Source organism: Echinops telfairi, unplaced genomic scaffold, assembly GCF_000313985.2.
Source record: "Echinops telfairi isolate 266 unplaced genomic scaffold, ASM31398v2 ScPeMD7_20;HRSCAF=75, whole genome shotgun sequence".
Lineage (NCBI taxonomy): Eukaryota > Metazoa > Chordata > Mammalia > Afrosoricida > Tenrecidae > Echinops > Echinops telfairi.
The window spans coordinates 5,177,082-5,188,100 of NW_022103917.1; the positions used below are offsets into that span (position 1 = coordinate 5,177,082).

The 11,019-nt window shown below is 42.8% G+C and overlaps 1 protein-coding gene across 3 annotated transcripts in view; it reads left to right on the forward strand.

The window, feature by feature from the left end:
- The first annotated feature begins 203 nt into the window (after nt 1–203).
- Nucleotides 204–11,019, forward strand: part of ATP11C (ATPase phospholipid transporting 11C) — a 188,745-nt gene continuing 177,929 nt past the window's right edge. For 2 of the 3 annotated variants that reach the window (XM_045288343.1, XM_045288344.1), the window contains exon 1: nt 204–255. In XM_045288343.1, coding sequence (XP_045144278.1) covers nt 247–255 — 9 coding nt within the window. In that variant the 5' untranslated portion in view covers nt 204–246. The remainder of the gene's footprint in view (nt 256–11,019) is intronic. The other variant, XM_045288342.1, reaches the window with a different exon arrangement.

The window sequence follows — 11,019 nt, forward strand, 5'->3', positions numbered from 1 at the left end:
CCTTGGCTGAGAGCGATCTGCAGTGCACGAAAGCTTGGTCGGGAAGCCGGGCTGGCCCGCCAAGCCGCACTTGCAGTACAATTTGCAGCAGTTGTGGAGGTGCCAGCTTGCAGCTTGAGGCCAGTGCTGTGCATCCTCTACCAGCATCTCTGCAGAGAATCCCTTAAGCTCGCCCTGAAGCTAGCTTTGTTAAACCTCCGTGTTGCGGCCCAGAATACCCCAGCGCTCACACTGGCCTGCGCCACTATGACTATGGTAAGTATCGCACCGCCAAGTGCAGTAAGGTGGAAGGTTTGGAGTTGTAGCTGAGCCCCAGACCCAGGCCAGGGCTTGAATCCGCAGACCGACCTCACCGAAGGAACCATGCTGCCCTATAATACTAAAGGGTGGCATGAAGACTTCGGGGGACCACGGTTTTGCTCCCTTTGGGTCGGTCCAGTTAGCCATCTGCTGCCCTCATCTTTTGCCTGACAGAGACTCTTGGAGGGTCTTTCCTGGCTAAATCACTGCCTTGAGTGGTAAATCATTAGGAGCACAGATGGTCTCATCTTTCTCCCCAGGGAATGGCTGGCCTGTGGGGTCGAACGCGGACCCCTTGGCCAGCAGTTGAGTGCTTTAACCACTGTACCATCAGGGCTCCCGTTCAACCATTAGAGGACTCAAATTTAAGATTTAGTTTGGACTGGGGAGACTGTAGATCAGTATAAACCAAGGTGGGTGCTATATCATGATTGCTTTCATATTCTAGAGATGGGGCTATTAATTCTGAATCGAGTGTGTGTCGTGTACCTGATGTTGGAGCTGGATTACAGTGGTCTTGATGGCAGTGTCTGGTCATTGGCAGCTGGAAAACTGCATGAGAGAAGAGCGGTTTCAAGGTGAAAGCAGACATGGGGAGAGGGTTTGTCTGAGGAGTTAGCCTCATCTTCAGTGGCTCAGTAGTAGTTGCTGAATTGCTTGAAGGAAAATGCCATTTATTTTGCCAGGTTCTCCAACTTCACCCTTAAAGAAATAGTGCTTTGTGTTATATTTCTAAAAGACATGCCTCCATGTCTTTGCTATTGTGTATTCCTTTCCTTCTGCTGTTTTATGACGTTCCTTTGGACAGTTTGTGGTACAAAGCAATTGGTGGATTTGTTGTGGGATTTTAGGATTTAGGCATCCAGGGGTGTCAGTAAAAGATTTAAGAGCCGGATGCCTGAGTAATAAAAACATCCACTGCCTGTTCCTAGTCAACATCTCCATTCTCCATGAATGCAATAAATAAATTATAGTTGTTCTGCCTGTGTAAATTCTTTCTGTCAAAGGCTTCTTTAATTGGAAGTCTGGACTAGTTGAGACTTAAGGGCATGCATTTTTATGTTACCTTGTCATTTTTTTCCTTCAAATTCCTAATGATTATAGTGGCTTTTCATGTGAGTTTAAAGGTTTATTGAGTGTCTAATCAACAAGAATTTCCCTCTATTTTTTGAGTACTAAATTATTTTATGGTATGGATTCAGGCAAAAAACGTTTCTGGAAAAAATCGATTTGGGGTGGGGTCAAACGGGCAGCACCTATCAGGTTAGCTTGGTGCAGTGAGTGATGTTGAAGAGCTGTGGATTTCTAGATCATCGATACATGGAAGGTTTTCCAAGTGTCAACTACTGAAGGCCACCAGGAGATTTAACTCTGATTCTAAGTGCTCTCAGTGAGCCACTTTGGTTCCCTAAAGCATGCAATGTACAAGCCTCACCAGCCAAAGACGCCTGGGGTTGGTTGGCAAGAAATTAGACTGCATAGGGTAGGATGCAAATTCAAAATAAGGCCTATTGAATTAATGAAACTCAAGAGCTAATTTGTTATTTTGCGTCCTCAGCAAGGCTGGTCTAGTGAAGCAGAATAGGGAGGCAATTAACAAAATCATTTAGGTAATTGTGTGTGTGTGTGTGTGTGTGTGTGTGTGTGCAAGGAGGTTTTTGGTTTCCACTTTGAATTATCAGGGTGATTAAGCTTTTTTCTGTTTCATTTTACTAATAACCTTGACCCGACATTTCTGAGCGTGGAAAATATTGATTTAAAAAAATTCTATTTGGAAAATAAATCTATAAGTATGTATTGTAATATTTTAGTTTATGTAAATATTCCAGTTGATCTGTGTGTCTTGCACATGGCTGGATTTAACTCTTGGAACTTCCCCTATTTAAACACAACATTTTAATCATATTTGAATTGTCTTTTAACCTGTATGGAGCCATTGGTGGTGTATTGAGCTAAGCATTGGGCTGCTAACAAGTTAGCATACCTTGCTAACTTCAAGGTGGTTGTTTCAAACCCACCAGCTGCTCCACGGGAGAATGATGAGACTGGCTGCTCTTGTAAAATTGTAGTCTTGGATATCTTATGGCGCAGTTATACAATTTTCTAGAGGGTTGCTGTGAGTTGGAATTGATTTAGTAGCAATGGTTTAAAAACAAACAAACAAACAAACAAAACGTGTGTTGCTCCACTAACCAGCGTGGGAGAGAATTTTATGGAGGCGCAGAGATTAAAACGCTTGACTGCAAACTCAAAGGTTGGCAGTTTGAACCCCAACCCCCCAGATTGTCTGTGGGAAAAGGATGTGACAGTCGGCTACCATACAGCTTTGGACACTCGACAGGGCAGTTGTACTCTGACATAGAGGGTTGAATCAACTGTATGGCAATGGTGTCTTTTTTGTGTGTGTTTTCAAAAATCTTCCTGCAAGTGGATCACCAGGCCTTTCTCCTCTGGAGCTGCTGAGTGGCTTCAAGTGCTTAACCACTGCACCACCAGGGGTTCTTAAAAGTCCATTAGGGGCTTTGAAAACTACCTAATGTATAGGCAGTCAATATATCCACTAAAGGCTTATATTATTAGCAATAGCCATAAGCATAAATAGAAAGTACTTTTACATTGCTTAATCAGTCAAAGGTATAAGAGGGGGCAAAGGGCAAGCCCCGTTGTAGTTTGCAGAAAGCTTGACTTCTCGTTAAAACTGTTCACCCTAAATAATGAGTCTACTCTGTCACAAGGGGTTGCCTGAGTAGGAATCCACACAACAGCACACCAACAGCCATTGACTTTAGCAGAGGCGAGATTCTGGCAGGTGAAGCTATTTTCAAATTGTTGCAATTCTTACAGTGAATGTTTTTCTTAACCCTTCAGGCTGACAACTGACCAGCATCTGCGCAATCTGAGCGAGCCCTGGTCTACTTTGAGGGAGAAAGACCAGGCTGTCTGCTCCCATAAAGATTTACAGTCTGGGAAACCCTAGGGAGCAAGTTCTGTAGGGACCCATGAGTTGGATTCCACCCGATTGCAGTGGGTTTGGGCATTTGGGGAGGTGAAGAATGGCCAGTGGTCTCGGAAAGAACCATAACTCACTTCCTTGTGACTGCAGGATGTGCAAGCAAGTCTGTTGAGTCAGTTCAAATTCTAGTTTGTTGAATGATGGAAAAACATCTTCATGACTGGTAGCTTGTCTAGCGTATTTGGTCAGTTTTTCTCTCAAAAAGGATGAAGACTTGGACGCGAAATAAAAATACGTGTTTTCTTTGAGATGGTAGCACTTCGTGCACATCTGTAGTGCTTTTTACAGATCTCCACCCAAAATCATTGAGATTGGGGGGATTTCTTGACTGGGTGGAGGGAGGGCCTGGGTGCCCCTAAGTGGAATTGGGTGCTATGCTCAAGTTCATTTTCCTTCGCTGAGCACTCACCTTCTTGGCCTAGCTTAAGGGTAGATCACCAGTGATTGTAAAGCATATTAGCGAGACTGCAGCATATGTTAAAACTGCTGCCGCTAGATGATGAATGAGTGCTCAGCACTGCAGAGATGGGCGAGGGATGCCCCATGCCAACACATTGGCAGGCAGAGCGCCTCAGTTACTGCAGTGCACGGATGGAGTGTGGGTGCGGCTGACTTTTGGATTCTCTGTGGTTCATAGATGCTGGGCGATGGTGATCCAGGTCTCTAGGAGGTTACTGTGCATTTATGAAGTTTAGATTGTCATTCGTTTTTTTGCCCTAGATCTATTTAATTAAATAGGAGAGGGTGATGAAGACTACTTTTTATTCAAGGAAATATCATTATCTGCTTTTTAGCCGCCTCTGTTTCATGTTGTTTGAATCATTAGCTGGCTGTGTTTCCCCAGTCCATACCTCTTCATGTAGCTATTCTTGGGACAATTAGAGCAGTGTACTTGATAGTACATTAGTGGCAGGCACAGCATGAGTTGAGGTAAATAGTAGGTGCTCACTAAATACCCAGTGAATTGTTGTGAACCGAATTGAAAACACAGGCCAAGAATCAGGGTTAACAGGTGAAAAACAATTGGTAAGGCAGGCAGTGACAGAGAAGTTCGTGCATTTCAGAGTGGACTAATAACGGCAGAGCTTTCTTTCAGTGCACAACCCAACACCGTGTTTATTCTAAAGGAGGGGAAAAATACTGTCAGACCTTCTTTAAAATAAAGCCTTTATTTGAGACTGCTTTCCCTGTTCACCTGAAAGGGAATCTTCACTTGTTGCCCTTTTGTAATAATTCATAGAAAACGATAATCACTATACCGTCCCCAGTGTCTAAATTTACAAGCAAATTCCTATTTTTTTGTTAGATGCAGTATATGAGTGTACGTACTTTGTTGCCACCATGTTTATTTTGAAAACCACAGCTGCAACTTTATCTCCTCAAGAGCCTTCATGGGAAGTGTGTGGTTTTTGGATTCAGGATGCTTCAGTAAGGGTCAAAACCCAAAGTGATTCCTACTGCTCGGGCGACCCAGAAGGAAAGAATAGAACTGCCCCATAGGGTTTCCAAGGCTGCCAAGTCTCTGTGGAAGCAGATTGTCACATCCTTCTCCCACGAAATGGGAGTGGCTGGTGGGTTCTAATCACTGATCATCAGCTTAGCAGTCGAGCGCTTTAACTTGTGCCGTTACTAGTGCTTTGTTCAGGGACTATAAGGTACTTCTCATTATATCCACTTGTCATCAGCTGGGTGGACACCTGTAGAGAGAAGGCAGGGCAAACCAGAGTGTGAGAGACTTAGAAACAGTTATGTCGTGAACCTCGGCCTCTTCTAACAGGGAACCTGTTCTGCTGCTATTTCTTCCCAGAAAACTCACTGCCATCGAGCTGATTCTGACTCTTAGCGACTTCATAGGGACAGGGTCGAACTGCCCCTTTGGGGTTTCTGTGGCTATAAATCTTTAGACGGTCGGCTTGCCTCATCATTCACCTGCAGAGCAGCTGGTGGGTTTGAATTGCACACTTTACGATTAGTAGTCCCAATCATGACCCTCAATGCCATCAGGCTCCTTATTTATTCCCTAGCTTGGGAAATTGGGTACTGAGGGCTGTGATTTATATATGTCAACGTGTTTCTCAAGATACAGTCCTTGGGCTAGCATGAGAATCATTTAGCATGTCTATTATAAGGTCTCAAACGTACTGAGTCCAAATCTCAGGTGATGAATCTTAGGAACCTATGTTTTTAGCAACCCCTCGTGGTGTTTCTTAGGCTTAGAATTTGAGAATACCCATCTATAATCTAGTAAACACTGACATGTTTATTTTCTGGGCACACTCCCTGTTCATTTCTGGGAACTTTGGCTTCTTTATCCATAGAATGGAAATAACAATACCACTTAAACAAGGTTGGTGGAGTGTTTGGTAGACTAATCAGTACTACTGCAACTGTGTTGCAAGTCCTCAAATCACCCCAGGGTTGATGATTCTAAGAGTACCCACAGGAAACACCATGTAGTCATATTCTGGGCTAAAATGTATCTCAGAAAAAGCAAATAAAGAAAAATCAACAAAAGGAACAGGTACGTGTGGGGTGGACAGAAAGTAGCCAGACGCAAGCATGTAAGACTCTTCTTCCAGTGGATACACTTAACTTCCCCAGCAATGAGAAGTCACAACCCATGTCAAGTTTTGTCCGCTAGAGATCCCATGCCAAAGAGCCCATGTCACATACTAAAATTCTGCACTTCCAGAAGGAATGTAAGCCTTCAAAATAGACTATATCTCTTTCTCTCTGTGTGTAATTTGTACACACAGTTTAGGCATTGGGAGACAGCCACTTAGCCGGGTGGGAACTCTCCTGATATCTCATTCCCAGATGTCATCCTGGGGATAGCCTTCTTAGCAGGTCTTTTTAAGAATAACAGCCTCATGCCTGCTAACTCTTTTCTGAACACCAGCACAATATAATAATATTTTTCAGTGAAGGGAAATGACTTGCCCAAGGCTATTAAGCTAATCAGCAGCAGCAGCAGCAGGGCTGAAAGTAGCCAAGACTCCCAGCAATCACACTTTCGTTTCATAACCACACACAGCCATGCAGCTGAAGTGTATGCCACTCTGTTTTGTGTTGCATTGTTGCAATCATTCACTATTTGTCACTTGCAGCAGAAGAGCAGCCTGCCGGTAGGACATTGATGCGCCCAGTGGGGGAGCCAGGAAGTATTGATGTTTCCGCCAGTTTAGCATCAACATTTGCTGCTTTCCTCTCTGGAGCATCGCCAAGTGCATGGATTTTCATTTGTCCTGGCTTGTGGCCAGTTGCTTCTGTCCCTGCTTGTGCTGTCCGTCTACCCCACCCTCATTTGCATCACCGCTGCTTCTCATTCTGTCCAAGGCTGACTGTTAGGGCACAGGCAGCTGATAACACTAATCCTTTGGGGTAACAATTCCAGAAAAATGGGTATATTGAAGAGTATTTTGCCCCTGAGACGACATAGGAAGAACATCACCAGAGGGAGCAGTTGGTTGGAGAAATTATTGGCCTAATAAGTTAATTGTAAGTTGCTATTTATAAATACGGTTTTAGTCCATTATTGTTTCCTGAGGTTTGTAAGCATGGAAAACCCCAAGGCTATCACTCCAGATAGTAAGTTTCCACCTGTCTCACTATTATCATACATGGGAATTAGCAAGTCTCCTCTGATTTGAGAAAAGAATAAGGAAATGGGGCAGCAGTGGTATAGATCTACAGGGAGCAGAAGCCAGGAGGGAAATGTCACAAATAAGGAACAGCTGGGTAGAGCAGCTTATGTAAGCTACACCTGTTGTGTAAGCAGTGGGGATGATCTTTAAGCTTCACAATTAATGTTGTTTTGCAATAATAAGGATTAAAGGATCTTATTTGGAGCTGTGGCGGTGTGGAAAGCCTAGGCCTTGCTTTCTAGTGGCTTGTAGTCTGGTTCAGGAAACAGAAGGCCATCAGTGCCGGTCCTTTGAAGGGCACAGACAGTTAAGTGCAGTAGGCATTCAGAAGACAAAACTGGAGCTCACTATGGCTATAGTGCCGCCTCATCTGCCCTTCCTCAGGGCTTTAAGAAGAGGTAGACCGGCGAACTGGGCTTTAGGGGACCCAAAGATTAAAGTTCACCAGATTTTAGGGAAGCAATCTTATTCCAGGAGGAGACACTTACCTGAGAAATGGGACAGGGTTATTTCTATGGTACTTAAGGAGCAGGGAACCAGGTTACTTAGAGGGCATAGGTTCTATCTCGAACTGCGGCTGAAAAACCAATCCCTGATCTGTAGTGTCAGCTGTTGGCTGTCAACAAATTTATCATTGGAAAAAAAAAAGAGGATGGTAAATGTAGACATCCAAAAAACCAAACCAAACTCAGTGCCATCAAGTCAAACTTTGACTCATAGCAGCCCTGTAGAACAGGGTAAAACTGCTCCTGTAGGTTTCAAAGACTGTAACTCTTTACAGGAGTTGAGAACCTCATCTTTCTCCTGAAAGTGGACATTGGGTGGCTTTAAGTCTCCATAACCAGAGTTTATAGGAATGCTAGCATAGAAATTCTGATGGTGGTCCTCAGTCTTCTGGGCTGCAGTAAGCATTTAGGTAATGTATCATGACATTGTGGTACACAATTTTGGAGGGCTGGTTACTCAGTTGCTTTGTTTACCCAGATGGGCACATACATTTGGACTTTTTAGTACATAGAAACAATGTGATAGTTAACTATTTTTGGAGATCAGACCACAGTAGAAGAGTACATGCTGTTCTTTACACTTTTGTTTCTCTACCACTGATCACGTTGATCTTAATGGACATTCAGACCGGAGCATGTTATACTGACTGACTGGAATATGAACTGCATGTTATTTTCACCTAACCAGTTCATTAGCATCAGTCTTCTTTCATATTTGCTCCTCCTCCACTCTTACCCTTTTCAGTAAATGGCACCGTTACCGACCCCAGTTGCTCAAAGTAGAAGCCTGCAGCCATCCCCACATCTAATCTGTCAGTAAATCGAATAGATTCTATCATCTCTGAAATAGCCCTCAAACCTGTTTAGTACTTCTCTTCATTCCCACCACTACTGCCATTCCAAGCCCGTGCTGCTACTATCCCGGGCCATTGCAACAGTTAGCCTCATTCATGCCTGCTTTCTCCAATCCATGCTCCACATGGCAGTCAGAGAGCTCCTTTACAAATACATATCTAAAGGTGAGAAATGGGGTGGGACAGAGGAACAGAGAATCTCACAACCACCAAGCAAGTAGAGCCTAGAGCGGAGCGCATCCGAGATGCCTGCATTGAGAGGCGGTAGAGGCCATGGCACATAGTGCAGCACCCACATCACATGACTGAGGGACTCCACATATCTAAGCGACACAAAGGGGAAGGAGAATTCAACTCCACACTAGCCCTATTCCCACGAGGCGTAGGTCAGGCATGGTTCCACCACGTAGCCCTCAGTCATTCCCGCTCACAACACTCAACTTCGCAATGGGGTTTGATCATTTGTTGCAATGGCTACACAAGACTCAATGACAACTTTCATGATTTATTAGTGAATTAGGGTACAAATCATAATCTGTAATATCAAGGATACAGTTCTGGTCCATAGCACCTCCTAGTCATGTTTGCAGGCACTTCCCTCTGGTCCTCAGCCTTAGCCATATGGCCCCTTGGCCTCTGTCCTCCTTGGACAAGTGTTACAAAGTTCCTTTAATACTGATGAACTAACCAATCTCCTTGTTTTAGTTCCATACACTCTATTAGCATGCTCCTACTAAGTCATTTGGTGGGAGATACATAGACTATGAATAGAAGAGCCATGCCAAGTAATTGGACTTTTACCTCAGAAGGCTTCTGATGATTTTCCATTGCTCTAAGCATTTTCTGTAAGATTTGGCCAGTGTCAGCTCTCTTCTATACTCTTAACACCATCTGTCACATGCCACAGGACCTTGCTGTATCTTGTTTCCCTTTACCTGGTATACTTCTCTACTCTGGTCAGTTGTCTCCATTCCTACTCACCTCTCAGATCTCAGTTTAATTATCATTTCTTCAAGGCATCTGTCTAACCCTTCCTTGAGACTTCAGAGGCTTTTTCCCCTTTAGAGACATTCATTTTTTATACCTTACATGCATTTAATTTTATTTTTAACAGTTTTATTGGCATACAATTCACGTAACATACAATGGCTTATATTAAAAAGCCATGTACTCCTCACCACAATAAATTTTAGAACATCTTATTCATTCTTGTATTCGTTATTATTAGCTCCTAATTAACCATTCCAACCATAACCCTAAGGGACTATTAATCTAGTCTCTATGGATTATCTATCCTGGGTTTCATATAAAGAAAATCCATAAAAATTCAACAATGACAACAAATAAAACACAGAAAAATCTCCATCTAAAAGAAAGCAGAAGATAACAGAAATGAGAACAAATTAAAAATGAGTCAATTTTTAATGGAAAACAAATGATAAATAACTTAAACTTATCCATTGCTGTAGTAATCCATTTTCCAGTCCACTCTGAGGGCAAGACAGCTCACATTCCTAGTTAATGGTCTGAGGGAGTTAAATGGAGGCTTATTTTGAATGGGGATTCTGCAAATGGATTTTGGGCTTCAGTAGCCTTCTGCAAACTGGGTGCTCAAGGATCCAAAGCCCATGAGGGTACAGGGTAACAACGATGAAACACTATTTTCCTCTAATTCCTAAATGCTTCCTCTCCCCCACTATCATGATCCTAATTCTACCTTACAAATCTGGCTAGACCAGAAGATGTACACTGGTACAGCTAGGAACCGGAAAACACAGGGAATCCAGTGGTGAGAATTGTGATAGTGGAGGGTGGAGGGAAGGTGGGGTAAAAAAGGGAGCTGATTACAAGGATCTACATATAACCTCCTCCCTGGGGATGGACAACAGAAAATAGGTGAAGAGAGGGAGACAGCGAACTGTGTAAGACATGAAAAACAATAATTTATAAATCATCAAGGGCTTATGAGGGAGGGAGAGCGGGGAGGGAGGGGAAAATGAGCTGATACCAAGGGCTTAGGTAGAAAGCAAATATTTTGAGAATGATGAGGGCAACAAATGTATAAAAGTGCTTGACATACAATGGATGTATGTATGGATTGTAATAAGAGTTGTAAGAGTTTTTTTAAATCAATAAAATTATTTTTTTAAAGAATATAAGCTCTAATACAATTCTTTCCTATGATCTTGGATTTTACAATTTATAATCCTTGTATTATCAGGCTGGTGTGCTTCTTCCATGTGGACTTAGTTGACACTGTACTTAGATGATTGCTTGTTGTAAGGCAAGCCTTTAAGAACCCCAGACACTATTCTTTTTGATGGGACACCATCTGATTTCTTTACTACACTTTGATATTGCACCCATGTCTTCAGTGATCATTACATGAGGGTAAGTATCATGTAAGACCCCATACCTCTAGGGTTTCCCTGAGTTGGAATTGACTCGACTGCAGGCAATAAGTTTGGTTTTGAGTTTGAGTTATATCAGAAATATCTTCAGTGACTTGGCCTTTTGACTGATTTTTGTTGTTGCCATTTTTTTAGATGTCTTCATGAACAGAAATTCTTTTTAAAAAATTTAAAAATCATTTTATTGGGGGCTTGTACAACTCTTATCACAATCCATCCATCCATTGTGTCAAGCACATTTGTACATTTGTTGCCATCATCATTCTCAAAACATTTGCTTTCTACTTGAGC